Source organism: Borostomias antarcticus (genome assembly GCF_949987555.1).
Source record: "Borostomias antarcticus genome assembly, chromosome: 1".
Taxonomy (NCBI): domain Eukaryota; kingdom Metazoa; phylum Chordata; class Actinopteri; order Stomiiformes; family Stomiidae; genus Borostomias; species Borostomias antarcticus.
In genome coordinates this window covers 20329823-20345066 of record NC_140234.1, presented here as the reverse complement: position 1 = coordinate 20345066, position 15244 = coordinate 20329823, and the positions used below count along the sequence as shown (strand labels likewise).

The 15244-nt window shown below is 43.2% G+C and overlaps 2 protein-coding genes across 2 annotated transcripts; both read right to left on the bottom strand.

Annotated features, from left to right (window-relative positions):
- Nucleotides 1-681: 681 nt before the first annotated feature.
- Nucleotides 682-3658, bottom strand: LOC311312177 (THAP domain-containing protein 5-like). Its single transcript, XM_084442047.1, has 5 exons — nucleotides 3549-3658; nucleotides 3063-3246; nucleotides 2015-2814; nucleotides 1716-1902; nucleotides 682-1621 (listed from the first exon to the last, which is right to left on the bottom strand). The coding sequence occupies exons 1-5, from the start codon at nucleotides 3623-3625 to the stop codon at nucleotides 1508-1510; spliced, it is 1362 nt and encodes a 453-aa protein (XP_084298173.1). The 5' UTR covers nucleotides 3626-3658; the 3' UTR covers nucleotides 682-1507.
- Nucleotides 3659-5436: 1778 nt separating this feature from the next.
- ppp5c (protein phosphatase 5, catalytic subunit) lies at nucleotides 5437-14139 on the bottom strand (the record flags this gene model as incomplete). Its single annotated transcript, XM_084445667.1, has 13 exons — nucleotides 5437-6985; nucleotides 7948-8029; nucleotides 8132-8310; nucleotides 8437-8477; nucleotides 10487-10574; nucleotides 10687-10829; nucleotides 10927-11032; nucleotides 11159-11257; nucleotides 11377-11442; nucleotides 11532-11653; nucleotides 11764-11911; nucleotides 12586-12827; nucleotides 14046-14139. 13 exons carry the CDS (start codon nucleotides 14137-14139, stop codon nucleotides 6923-6925), a joined length of 1473 nt encoding a protein of 490 aa, XP_084301793.1. The 3' UTR covers nucleotides 5437-6922.
- Between the last annotated feature and the right edge of the window lie 1105 nt (nucleotides 14140-15244).

The following is a 15244-nucleotide window of genomic DNA, read 5'->3' as shown; positions in this document are numbered from 1 at the left end:
ACGCTAGCGGATTCTATTTCTATTCTTCCTGGATTCCAGTTTAGCATAGAAAAACTCCCTTCAATTAGCTACGAATGCGTTTTCGGCAAAACACTTCGAAAAGCAACTACGGCAAGTCAAGAGATGAAACTTGAAACTTTTGCTGCAACGTCGTTGTCTTGAAACAAAACGCGGCGGGACGCATTTTTCAAACAAACACTGCCCACGTTGATTGCGCGAACCACGCGGAATTCTGACCATCTACTCAATGATTGGTCTTCGGGGGTTATGACGATTTATTTGGGGGGTCAATTCGATTTCCTATGTCCGTGGTGGCCAATACTAGTCCAGCCGACGCATGTCTGCCAAAAGAACATGTCTGTCTGGCCCTAGTCAACCAGTGTCGGAGAGTGTAGGCTATCTGATAAGCCCAATCACTCTTAAATGTGTTTTCTTTTGTTATTATTAAGAGACCGCTCTTATTAAGAGCAGCTGCCGAATCGAATGTAGACACTCGCAGTTCACCGGCGGGGCGCATGGACGCGTGAAATTTCACAGCCATGATCCAGTACTGATACGCATCCCTTATTGATACCATTTCCAAACAATTCCCAATGTTGTCATGTTTGATTATATCTGTAATCCACCTAAATGAGTTGGAAATAAATATGTCATTAATGATCTCAAGGACTACTGCAAATATATTTTACTTTATTTTCCAGAATTAAACACACAACAACCAATACCCTGATGAACACACTCAACAGCCAGACATCCTCCAAGACAAAATTAATATAATTCTATAAACACTTAGTGCAAAACCTGTGGAAAGTGTGGAAAGCGAATTAGACATGTACATTTATATACACCCCCCAAGTCTGAAGGTGCCCCAGCTGTGGTTGACCTGCATTTTTACAGTTCTAGCCATTGTCGGTAAGGAAGGATGTTGCTCACCCACTGTACAACTCTTCGATAGCCTAGCAGCTGATTCCCAGGACAATAAACAATGGCCTGGACCTTGGAGTATCTCCCCAACAGGTCAGCTGTTCACCTGTAGAAAGGTTCTGTTCTCGGGTAACCCTCTCGTATAATTAGTTAGTAGTTTTACATATTTGTGTATGGGTTGTGTCCCACAGTGGATAAAACCCCTAACCCCTACTATCAAGGCTATCACCCTCACTTTCATCCTTGCACTCAGACCCCCCCCCCCCTCCTTCACATTTCACTTAACATTGAAACTTAATTTCCTTTACATGTTTCAATTGTTTATGTATTATTATATTATATCTACTATGTATACTTAGATTTTATGCTTTTTGTCACTCACATGTCCCCCCTGGGGATTAACAAAGTGGTATCCTTTCCTGCTTTGAATGACAAGGAACCAGGTTTTTTGTTTTATTTTTTGTGTTTTTAAATATTATATAATTTGAAATATGTTTTAGTATTTAAGGTGCCAGCCCTGATTAGTAATCATAGTGATTGAGGCTCTATCAGGGTTGGGAGTTAGAATCCAGCAATCCCATTCTCACACTTTCTCTTCATCGATTGGCTGGGTGTACAAGTAAGCTGTGTCTTCTTCATAGATGATAGCCACCGTCTCACCAGCATCTGTCACTGCTGCACTTGTCTGTATGTATGCCTAGAGGTAAAGACAAAAATTGTACAGAAAATGTATAAATATATTGTTTCACTTGTGCAAAATTTAATTTCGTTAGATGCTTTTGATCCCATACCCTCTCTAGCAACTGTAGTCGCTCTTCATTGAGCAGGTTACTTTGTCTCAGCTGACTGACAGTATTCTCCAACCCCAACAGTTTTTCCAAATGACGGCGATGTCGCTGCTGCAGCACCTTCACCTTCTTCTGGAGCTCTATAACTATTGCCTCAAGCTGTTCTTTGCTTAGGCTATTCTTATGGTAGCTGTAAGAAAAAAAAAATGAAATGAATGTAAGAAACAAAAATACATCTTAGCAGGCAAATTAAATCTATTTTGAGCAAAGCAAATATCCGGCATGTTGGCCAACACCCTTACCGGTGCTCCTCTAGTTGGCTTCCTTGCTGATATGTGCTGTCCTCCTCCGGGGTGTCCCCCTCTGCTTCCTCCCCAACTGTCTCAAGTCTCTCCAGTGTGAGGATTAATGAGTTAGGGGAAGAAGGAGGCATGTGCTTGGACACTATGGGGAGTGTGGATACAATAGGCCTGGAGCTGAGAGCGGACGACAGAACTGTGTCTGGGGAAATGCTGAACTGTGAGGATGTTCCATTGGACAAAACATTAGGTATAGACTCAAAGTAAGCAATAATCTGAGCACCAGGGTCATCAAGTGTAAAAGAGGGCTCCTCAATCTCCGGGGCAACATTTCCAATCACCAGAGATGTCTGAGCCTCAACTGAGTGGCCAGTGTAGTCATTCATAGCCAGGGCTTGGTCTCCGGTCTGTATGGCTGTGGTGATCCCGCTCACCACCTCTTCTTGTCCATCAACAGGTGGGCCTTCCGATACAACAAACACCTCAGAATGCTCTCGACAGTCAAGGCCGCCTAGATCCTGCAATGTCTGAAATAAAGCCACAGGATAATCACCTTCGGTCGCAGTTGACAAGTGTGGGGCATCTTCAGAGTGCTTCACAGCACTTGATTCTACCAACACCATCTCTCCACACTGAGAGGGCTCAACAGCGATTTCATATAGTTGTACAGCAGTGTTGCGATCACTGTTCAGCTCCATGGTGTCCTTTACTGGCAAACCGTCATCAGATGAGGTCATCCTTGGTGTGCTGCTATACCGAAGCCTTTTGTACTTCTTCTCACAAGGATCCACACCTTTACGTTTCTATAAGACACAAATGGGAGAGAGAAAGTTATATCCTCCTAAACACATATCGTTGGAAACAGACAGACTGTTATGTGCAATGCAATTATTGCATATGTATGTAATGTTACTATTAACATGCTGAAACCAATATGGATACATGCAGGAGACTCAACTGAACTTATAGGGCTGTGGGCACGATATAAACTTTCCCCCCAAATACGATATTATAGATTTAGATACAGGAAGGCCCGCACCAAGTTTCATACCTCAGGCAACTGGAAGACAGTGGGCACTGCATCGTTTTCAAGATAGCGGATCCCCCAACGCAACTTGAAGCAGGAAGATGTGAAATGTTCATGGCAGATGTACTGGTGCCGGGACGGGACCCAGTCCTCACGACCCATGTTCTTCAACCACTGCTGTAACCGGTCTGGGTCATGCAGCGGAAACCTTGAACATCATGAATAGCAGGAAAAAATCATACACATTACAGCACACACCTGTAAACAACGCGCACAACTTAAGCTTTTAAACCAAAGCGTAGCAAAAGCACGGGTGATATGCAAGTGCGACCCAATACAGCCTCTACGACAGTCTGAAAAGTCAGCAAAGTCCGTTTTTTTATTGTTTATTTTTAGGAACATCGTTCCGAATCTAATCTAACTAGCTATCGCTGCTGATCTACTCACACGCACAGCAGTCAAACCTAGCTAGCTGTACCACAAACATCCCATTACATGAATTGTTCTTACTTGTAAAAGCTTTTCCTGTCAGAAATCGTGTTTCCAGAATCATTCTTACAGTTCGGTGCGGTGCAATACTTTGGCATCTTGTTAATGCCACCATGAAGGCTGTCGTTCAATACTTTTAGACACGTTTCGCAAGGTGAGTGTTGTTGAGATCAACCTGTGCTAGAATGGATTGCCCGGAGGGAGGGGGGAGGGAACTTCGCTACACGTCATCAAATACTCACAGCGGAATCGTTTCGCCGCCAGGAGGCGCGCGGACAACGAGCCTTAAGCAAGTCCCCTTCTCTCCCTCGGCCAGGCGAGCGTGCACGAGCAGGTGTATTGCGATAAGCGGGGCGCGTCCACTCAGCGCCGTCCTAGTAGCTGGATCCAGTTTCGTAAATCAGCCTCACCCATATGTCCACGTGTGACCCAGTAGATGCTTAGTGCTGTGATTGGTTGATGTATAGCGGCGTTCCCGCCCCCCTCCCTCCGGACGATCCATTCTAGCATCAAGCCTGGTGGTTCGTCACATATTCGTCGTGTGTGATTACGCACAAATTGTGCGACTCGCGTCATACATTTCTAGGAAATGTAACTGCTGTTCTCTACCATTCATCAGATCGAAGGCAAACAAAACATTATATGCCAGTTGACTAGTTAAAGGACAATGCTCGTTTTTGACAACCTGGACCTTATTTACGACATTTACGTTTGACTCACCGAGATCACTTTGGTGTAGTTCGGAGGCATGTAGAAGAAATTTAAAATCCAGCGCGAGCCAGTATATCCATGTAATGGCGGTGGTCGGGGCACTTAGAATGCAGTTTCTAAAAATCTATTTTCTGTCGCGAAACAGTTGTTTTCATCAATCTGTCTTGATGAATCGCTAGTTGTGCTTACATAGAGCATAGGCCTGTTGTGTTGTTTTTCACATGCCTCTGTAATATGATCTTTAGAAACGTCTTTAGACACGAAATAGCTTCCTCACTTGCTCACAGCGTGCTGGAGCAACGATTGCGCGCTGTGCGAATGCGTGCTGGAGCAAGTGAGGAATCATCCAGGTTGTCAAAAACGAGAATTGTCCTTTAACATGAACGCAATCCGTTAGTGGACTACAAGGGGCGGCTGTAGCTCAGTTGGTAGAACGGGTCGTTCAGTGATCGAAGGGTCAGCGGTTCGAATCCCAGCTCCGACTGTCCACATGTCGAAGTGTCCTTGAGCAAGACACCTAACCCCCAAATTGCTCCCAATGAGCAGGTTAGCACCTTGCATGGCAGCTACCGCCATTGGTGTGTGAATGTATGGGTGAATGAGAGGCCATTGTAAAGCGCTTTGAGTGCCGCTAAGGTGGAAAAGCGCTATATAAGTGCAGTCCGTTTACAAGAACATGTCACCGATACCTTTGACTGCGCATGTCAAAGGTATCAGTGACGCATTTTTTTTCAAAGATGGCGCGGTTCAATAGGGCTTCACTTTAGATTTCGAATCCTGGGGGCCTGATGGGGCCCAACTGTCACAGTCTGTTTATAAATACATCCATGGTTTATAACAGGCACACCCATGCCCAGTGTTGCAATAGCGTTTCCATGTGACCCTGATAACTTCTGGCAATGCATGCAACTTTGAGGTCATTCTCGTTCTCATTGTCATTCTTGTTCTCGTGTCGATGTCCTGTAACCCAGGCCTAAGAGGAGCAATCCTAAGAGGAAACGGATTTTACGTAGTTATTAGTAAAACACAAAGAACATTTTCTGACAGGCCAAGTTTCCTACTACTCACTTGGGTAAGATAGATCAACTTTATTTCAGACACACAGCAAGTCCATATCAAAAAATAAAATACAAAACGAGGACAACACAAAGCAGGAGGAAGATTAGAAAGGTAGAAGTGTAAAAGAAAAATTGCTGCCATTGTGTGGTCCAGATAGATTAGGTGATAAACAAACACACAACACATGAACAAAGTAGATATTCTTTAAAATCACTGGACTGGATTTTTTTTAATTCAATAACTCAACAAACATGTACAGATTTTTAATGATACAGTATATATACATACACATCAGTGTATATTATTGTCTAAAAAGTTGAGGGCCATTGGACAATGCAGCTGTGCACATACGAGAGGGGAGGATTGGTTTGTTGGTAATCTGCAAGTCCACACATTGGCTCAGTCACTGGTAAACAAACATACATTGGAGACTGGAGTGCCACCAGTGCCTGCCTTGTAGCAAAGCTGGTTGGGAAAGAAGATTGTGCAGAGCTGCCAGGTGAGCGGCACGGTGACAAAGAGACATGGAGAGCAGCAGTACCTCCCCAGAAAGGGTAAGTAGTACAGCAGTGCAAAATAAATAAAATGATGAATATGTTTTATTTGAACATCTGATGTGAAGAACTGTCTGAACACATGACTACTGGTAAACGGCACCTTTCAGAGTGAACCTATAGACCACCAGTATTGGACTCCAGAGAGACTGTTTTTTTTGTTTGTTTGCTTTTTTTCTAAAATGAAATCCAAACATAAATGGGATACGTTTTTCATATCTTCTGCCTTCTATCTTTTGCTATACTGTAAATAAAAAAAACCTCAATTTATTTGAAACTATGATGATATGATGTTTTGAAAAATACTGATATACAGGAACATGCTGCTTTCATCCCAGTCAGTTGCTCTTGCCCATGTACAAAGGCAAATAGTACAATTCTGGTCAGGTTGTTTTCACGTAAACCCAACAATTCTGATCAATTCCACAAACAGATCTTTGGTACATACCAGCTCTTTGATCACTTCAGTTAGGTGAGTATCATGACACTCAAATATCTTAAAAGCAAGCAGCTCCAAATATATTCATAAACATCTTTCAGGGTAATTTTCTTTACCCGGGAATGGTACCATGTGCTGCTACAAAAATTGGGATTTTTCCAGTTTTACCAATACAAGAAAGAACACACCCAATTCTTGACTGAGCTGGTCTAAGTGATCTCTTCCCATCTGAACTAACTCTTAATACAACAAAGGGAGGTATTGGGGAGAGGGTATGAAGAGAGGATAGTGACAGAACTATGCAAAGAGGTCTGCGAATCGCAAGTTCATAATTTTAATTTAGCAAGCTTATATCATGATGTGTGTAAATATAACAATGGGCATGATACAAGATTGTCAAACTGAAAAATTACAAATTTGCAAATTGTGTTTGCAACTACAGATATCAACGTTCAACCATGACATTAAAACACAGGTTTGCGTAGTTCTGGCACTATGGTCTCCTCAGAAGAGGGATCCCTTTAGCAGAGCCTGAACAGGGGCATGTCTAAGTGCTTGGAGGGGGTGATGTGGCAGGGATGGTTCAGACCAGGTGGGAGATCGTCGGTGCCTCACTCAGAAGAACATGGTCTCTACATCATCCCCATCTGCATTAGACTGTTAGCATAGGCCATGGGTTTGACATTCGGATGAGGCTGCAGAGGAGGAGAGAGGAACACAGAACAATGTCAATTTGCAATGCTGGATCTTTAAAAGGACGAGAACAAAAGTGTTAAAGCTATATAATAGTCTTGTTGAAAAAGCAACTAGAAATGGTGCTCAGTGAACACAGACCACCGCCCGTTCGTGGCTCTGTGTCCGTCAAAATTGAATGGGTTCTAAATGAACCCATGCTACACCCCTCCACCGAGTTTCATGAAAAGAGGTCTGCTCACATTCTCTACGCTACGCTACGATCGGCTTCCATCATATTCTAAGTCATCTTCTATCCTCAAAATCTGATAAATATTCAGCCATATTGCACACAATATTCCAGGCACCAACAAGCCCATTGTAGCGTAGAGAATATGCGCCGCGAGTGTAGCCTACAGACGGAGAATAGCCAGTCTGCGCGCTGTGCACTGCGCATGTGTGCTGGAGCAAGTGGGGAAGCTTTATTTCGTTTCTAAAGACGTTTCTAAAGATCATATTACAGAGGGCATGTGAAAACCACAACAAGCCCTCGCTCTATGGAAGTACAACTAGCAATTCATAAAAATAGATTGATGAAAACAACCGTTTCGCAGCAGAAAATACATTTTTAGAAGCTGCATTCTCGGTGCCTTGTCCACCACCATTACATGGATATACTTGGCTCGTGCTGGATTTTAAATGTCTTCTACAGGCCTCAGAATTACACCAAAGTTATCTCGGTGAGTCAAACGTCTTATAATATGCCGTAAATAAGGTCCAAGTTGTCGAAAAAGAGCCTTCCCCTTTAATGGGTTCTAAGTTGGCCCATGCTATACCCTTCCACTGAGTTTCGTGAAAATCGATCTGTTAGTTTTTGCTTAATCCAGCTAACAAACACATACCACCGAAAACATTACCTCTTGCCCTGCGCTGTTGCTGGGGAGGAGGTAACTATGTCAGAAGTGACATTAAGAGATGTACTGACCACAGCAGTGAACTGGTGAAATTCTGGCTTGAGGTCGGATCCCCTGAGGTGGATGTAGGCTCCTTTGTTCCCCATTTGATCACTGGGAGAAGGAGCAGAACAAGAGAACACTGTTAGGGGGGGGTGGGGGGGGGGGGGGGGGGGGGGTGCATGGTGTCAACAAGAACTGCAGTTGGTGACCTACCAGTAATTGGGCGCTGAGAACACGGTGATGCACTTCCCTGAGTGAGTGATCTCGTAGCCTTCAGCCTTCACCTCGTGACTACGAATGATGTACTCCAGCTTGTTCTGGTCCAGGAAGCGCTCAGTTACATCTGGACCAAACTGACAGCTCACTCCTCGCTTACTGATTGACCGCCCGCTCTGAGAGACGGAGAGGAGGACATATTAAGAAATAACATTTAAAAAAAATCCAGATATCAAATGCTGAATACCTTGAATATCTTGCAGAGACCACATGCATCAACACATGAAAACAAAGGGACTGACCTGGGGCTGAGGGTCCGACCACAGGAGGTCACACATCGGCCCTGAAGAGGTTGAGGACAGAAGAGAGTTCATAAATCATGAGACAACACTGTCCTCCATACCCTCTTAGAGGGGCACTTAACACAGATTAGCATTAAGCCATGTATCATTCCCAAATGCGCAGTATTTTACAATTAATGTGGTTTTCTTTCCCTCAGTGTTTCCTGAGGATATTATTCTCACTTTCAAAAAAACAAAAAAACTCTACAAATGTCAAATGACGCGTTTGACGTCAATTGTAGAGATTTGGTCCTTCCTTCTAATGCATTATGTTCCAGTGGAGTTGCCCACCGGAAACCGGTGGTCTCACCAGATCCGAGTATGACCGGATCCCAGAGGGACAGGCCTATTGGGCCACCACTCCCCGAAGGTGGTTAGTTTAATCTCGGCTTGAGAGTTCGTCACACAACAACAACCTTGTCTGGTGTTGAAATTATGGTTGTGAGCCGAGATAGTCAAGGAGTTGTCTCTCTCCCTTTCGCATTGCCGATCGGTCAGGTTGTGTGACGAATCGTCAACAGTTAGTAGGGGGTAATTGGACACTAGGTCAGGGTCAGTTGGCTACCAAATTGGATGAAAACAGGATACAATCCTTAAATAAGTATATAAAATAAAATGTAAGAATTTTTGAAAAAAAGCTGCTATAGGCTACAAAAAAGGTCAACATTTCCAAAACTCCCGAGTTTAACTTCCCATGGTAAATTTCCATAAAGTTTCTGGAAATTTACCAGAAGATTTCTGCCCCTTTGCAACCCTAGGCCTATACAGTGCTTTAGATGTATTAAATAAAACAAACAAAACAACATTATGGCTCCGAACACACAGTTTGAGGCATTGTTGGTGATGGGCTACATGTAGGCAGAGGACCAATATCCAAGCGTCGTTTTTTTCATAATTTTATAATTATATATATATATATATATTATATACTTTATTTTGTCACGACTGCCACCACTGTTGTTTCAATATGATGTTGTATACAATGAGCGATATCATTGGTCAAAATGATTTTGTCACTGGCGAATAAACACAAAAATCAAAACGGTTTCGATTACATTTCCTCCGCCTTTTCGCCCCGCGAAACTTCGCATTTGATGTGTACGTCTTCCTTCATGGGAGTTAATTCTATTATTTGCCAATTACTCGTACAAATAAATGGCGCTGGATGTGTAATAACCTTATGCCCCGCTAAGCAAGTGAGTGTTTGTGGTGTGCGGTGAAATGGACTGCTGCACTTCTGGATTAGGCCCAATTATTTCTACTTGGGGAAAAGGTTGAGGACAAACGCTTGAGATGCTGAACTACTGTCACAAAGTAGCAAATATGTTTTATGTCTGTATACTACCAATATATAAATGAAACCTAAAGTAGCCTACTTCAGGATATTTAGCATAAGCTGCCCAGTGCCCAAAGTAAATTGAAAGCTCTTCTTGAACCGTTTGGAGTAAATGCATGGGGTTGGTTTGCCTGCAGATGACTATAGTTGGAGTTATTAGCTTTAAAATAATGGGATCAAAGCCTGTAGGCCAATGCGTTTTGCTTTAGGTTGCGCGCAAGACAGCCAGCAGCCGGTTCCTCATCTGGGTCCACATCTAGCCTGTTTTCACGGCTTCGACATGCCGCCCATTGGGTGTGGCCAAGGAAGGCAGCGAGCGCAGTGCATTGTGGTAGTAGTAGGTTTCTTCCATTTGAGCCAAAAAACAATTTTCTGTCTTTTCTCTGGCCACAAGGCACAAATTTCACAAAACTGCATATTTGTTTTCACAGCTTCAACGTGCTGCCTATTGGGTGTGGCCAAGGAAGGCAGCGAGCACAGTGCATTGTGGTAGTTGTAGGTTTCTTCCGTTTGAGAAAAAAACAATTTCTGTCTTTTCTCTGGCCATAAGGCACAAATTGCACAAAAACTGCATATTTCTACTACATAGGTTCCCCAATTTCAATTGACCTTTAGATTCCCAGCGGTTAAGTACTCCTTTAAATAAAACACACTACACTTAGAATGTGAGCCTACCAGAGTCTGGTGGCTGTCTGTTTCTTTCAATCTTCCTGAGGTCATCCAACGTCACTCCATCCTCACTGAAGAGACCCCCGTGCATCACCTGAGACAGAAAATATATGATAATAGCAACAAACAAATTTCACATAGTTAAATATCTTGCACAGAAAAGGTAATATGAGAACAGAGCTATTGTGTTACAATGCATCACTCACCAGCACTTTGCTGTTCATGCACTGTGCCAGAGGCAGCCACTGGAAGACCTCGCTGAACAGCTGGAACATCTGGGCTGTGTACTTGGCCTTGACCTCCCCCTCAAATCCATACATCTGGTTCATGTTGTCAGTCTCATGGTTTCCTAAAGTGAGAATTTTAGTTGTTAAACCTTTTCCAACCAAATACACACCTACAAACTCTGATTGAAAACACAATCATTCTGATCTGAGAATGCTCACCCCTGAGCAGGTAGAAGCAGTCAGGAAACAGCAACTTAAAGCCAAAAAGTGTAAGAATGACCTCAACAGAAAAGGAACCACGGTCCACAAAGTCTCCATTGAACAGCTGTATACCATAGTTAAGTACCACGTCAGACATTGGTTCAGTGTATTACATTTCACGAACTGTACAATATATGACATTTAGCAGATATATTAAATAAAAAGCCATGATTTTAAAATCAAAGGATACATAAGGGTTGGTCTGTGAGGGCAAGCCATTCAACTCGAAGATGTTGAGGAGGTCATAGTACTGTCCATGTGTGTCACCACAAACGGTGATCTTTTCCGTCTGAGTTGGTAGAGAAGGGAAATAGTGATGTACAGTGGAAAGACATACGGGATGAATATTTGATAAAAAATAGAAATGATACTACATTAACATTAACAACCCAATGATCAAATCTTTACCTCTTTTAATGTTATTTCAACAAGACTTGGGAGTTTGGATAGAAGATCTTTCACTTGGATCAAAATCTGTAAAAAGATTGATTTTGTTACTTTACCGAGTACCTGTTCACTGACCACATTTAGGAATGGCTTTCACACCAGTGCAAACGCTATACCTGATAAGCACATTTTCTGTGCAATTTCTTCTGGTCCTTGAACCATTCCATCATCTCCTTCATGAACTTCAAAGTAACCTTTCCTTCTTCAAGTTTGGGTCCCGTGTACTCGTCTTCAATCACTGTGAAAGACCATATTAAAGAGATAGTTCACTCAATCTTCACTTATCTTGACTGTAAATAAATAAAATGTTGGATAAATCAATTATCGTATGTCACAAAACAGACTCACTCATGTTTTCGATATCTAAGGAGTCTACGACCGATCTTTTGATCTCATCGCTGGCGATGGCTCTCTCGAAGGCCTTCTGCTTCACTATCTTGTTGCACTCCTGGTACTTCATCTTGGCGTCTTTGTCATTGGGCCGCACCTTGACTACCTACCACCAAAATATGGGGAAACCACCCGTGGACAGATATCAGGATTTTGCACCGTCATACACATGCACCGTCATACACATGCAGCGGACAGGGAAATAAACCAACGAAATGTGAGAATGCAAAGGTAAATATAGGCTACAAGCATTTCAAAGTATTAAAAATGCAATCCATCCTGACACAGATACACGAAGATTCATAAGGCTAGGCTCCCTCTCTTTTCTCTTAAAGGGACCAGTGTCAGTCCTATCCCACTTGTGCTCTGACAACCACCTCTTTCACTAGTGTGGCTCTGCAGCAGAACTCCTTGATGCCACAGCTTTGCTGTATATACGTCATCTACCATGTAAATAGCACTGAAAACAATAGTCACTAAATTAGCTGTGGTATGTGCCATGCAATGCGCATTAACTCTGGATCCAACTGGCATCTTCAACAGATCAAAGGATAATCCCTGCTCTGTGCTCTTCACATAAGTGTCATACGAGTGTCCAACCCATGGCACAGATGCAAAGATAGAACTGGGTAGCACATTTAGCACTCCTTTTCTCTGTGAGTTGTTAAATTCTAGAGCATTTTAACAGTTTCACTTTCCAAAGTCATTTGAAGGAGAATTTAATTCTCCAGTCGAGGCTGTATTTGAGTCACAACATCAAGTCCAAATGTCAATTCTTACCGTCTCATAGTCTTTGAGCGCAGCCTTGAACTTGCCCAGAGCCATGTTGGAGGTGGCACGGCGGTAGTACCCCTTGATGTAGTTCTTGTCTATCTCCAGGGCCCGTGTGGCGTCCGCCAGGGCATAGCCATAGCATTCGGTGCGTAGGTATGCCAGGCTTCGGTTACTGAAGTAGATGGCATTGGCTGGATTGAGTTCCAGGGCCTCCGTGTAATATTTGATGGCATTCTCGTAGTCTTTCTCTGGAAGAACAAACATACATACATTTCCATCAGTATCGGTTGCAGATGGCAACATAGAGACAAATGTTCTCCTGGCTATCATGCACATATTCCTCAACACATTGAATCACCTCTGGGATAACAGACATGCCCCCATACCCACAGAAACTCTGCCACACAATGGCCCCATACTCTGACATAACGCATACCCTGTTGCATCTGCTTTCATTCTTCACAGTGACAGTGCACACTACAGATTTGGTAAACAGAAAGGTTATGCTTTCTCTTCAAGTAAGCAGTTTGCACAAGATAGCCACCTATATCACATATTTGCTAGTGTGTGCAGTTATAATGTTAAGCTAGCTCAGCATTGTATGGCTTTCTTAGCTATTTATTCCTTTGATGCGTAGATCCGCATAATGTTAGTAAAGTTAGGCTATAGCTACCCAGCTAGCTAGCTAACGTCAGAGACCCACGTCTGCCCAAGCTGTAAGATAGCTAGACATGCTGGCGGGCTACTTGGCTAACGTTATCAAACTAGCTTACAGCTTGGGCAGACGTGGGTCTAACGTTAGCTAAGCTAGCTATATAACTTTCCAACTATGCGGATCTACGCAGCAAAGGGATAAATACTTAGCGTATCGCGGGCCTGGGGCACATAGCGTTAGTCTATAGCACACAATGTGATATGTAGCTTAACAAATACAATTAAGTCAAAAAGTCAAATAAAGTAGCTGGAAAAAGTGCCATATAAAACGTGTTTTTTCCGGGACCTATGAGCTTGTCAGAAGACGAGCACTACTAGCTTCATTGAATGACTTGACATAGCGGCATGCCTGGCCGCACGCAGGTGTCTGCCCTCTCTACAACGAGTCACTGAGCCAGGGGCTGGCATGGCTAACTACATGCCGTTAGCAGTCAACTGATAACAGTGCTCTAGCTAGGCATTTCATAACGGTTCGGGGCGATACGTTGATCGATTGTTCTGTGATTAGCAAGCTACGCCAACTAGCTAACGTTAACCTACCAGTGTTACCTGATGCCTGGTGTTGCTGGCTCACGCGTTAGCTAGCTAGCTAGCTAGCAACCGGCACATCATGTGCTAGAAAAATCCAGCACCGGGCTGACACACAAACGAAGGGCACTGCCTTTCTTTAATTGTAGTCTGTGTCCCGATTCGCTTGTTGTGTTATGATACCCTTGTCAATCAACAGCAACTTATAAAGATTGTCATATTACCTTTAAAGTAATTATTCGCCTTCTCCTTGAGTTTCTCTGCATTATTATCTCCCTCCGCCATCTTCTCACTGCCACTTTCCGTATCGTGCGCCATGGACTGTAGTCGCAAAGCTGCCAGAAGGTCGTAAAGTAATCTTCTAGCGTTGATCTGAAATCATCGTTGGATACATAGATATAGGTTGGATATACTGCTATGTATTAAACGCTCGCCATATTTTACTGCCAAAAATATCCCACATCCAGCGAATATCGTCGTTTATCAACTTAAAAAAAAAAAAAGATATAGCCTACGTCTGGCTATATATTATCATTAAAGTTTTGTTTACAAACGTCGCTGAAATCAAAAATCAAGCTATTTTGGATGATTGTTGGACATTCAGTTCCTAAGTAAATCGTGTTCTTTTTTTACGGACAAAGTAGCGTAACAAACAATATTACGCGATACACGCGTAGCCTCTATTGAAAACAACGAAAGTTATCATCAACCCACAGGGGGCGCTAGAGATCTAGCAGTGGCGGTTCTTGAACATAGTAGCCTGAAGTTTGGGGGGTTTTGTTACCAATGTTTGTAGTTGTATTAGACCATTATCTTGGGGGGAAAAAATATGTTTAGTCATTGCACACTTCCCCTGTGGTCGTTAACATGTGTTTGGGTTTGAGGTTTGAGAATGTGGTAGGCTTAGTGTCCTGCCAGCTTAACTCAGCATTCGATTTCTGATAGGAGGAATGGGACAAAATGGCACAGGTGTCTCCACAAACTTAGTCACTCATGCATGCCATCTGACACACTCTCAACCTCAAATGACTGGTTGGCAAAAACAACATGCAACCTTAAACAGAAACACACCCCTACACACAAGCTGGCCTTTAATGGCCAGAGCACCCCATCAACACAGCCTATAACTGTTAGTCATTGAGCTCCTCTGCTCTTTTCTCTGCGTTAAACAACATAGTCTACACCCTGTTTCTGTGTGGGCCAGTGCTCACTCTGTTCAAATAAAAATGATCACCTAATAGTGTCACAGAAAAAGTGAGCCAGCTGGTCTCTCAGACAGATATTTGGGGGGACAGTAATATGTCTGACAAAGAGGATATATCCCAGTCCAGTCTGCTGTCCTGACTCATAAGGGAGTCCCGCAACGGAGAGCAAGAGGCCAAGCAGCCCAGTGACTCACTGTCCTCTTGTAACACATTGAGGG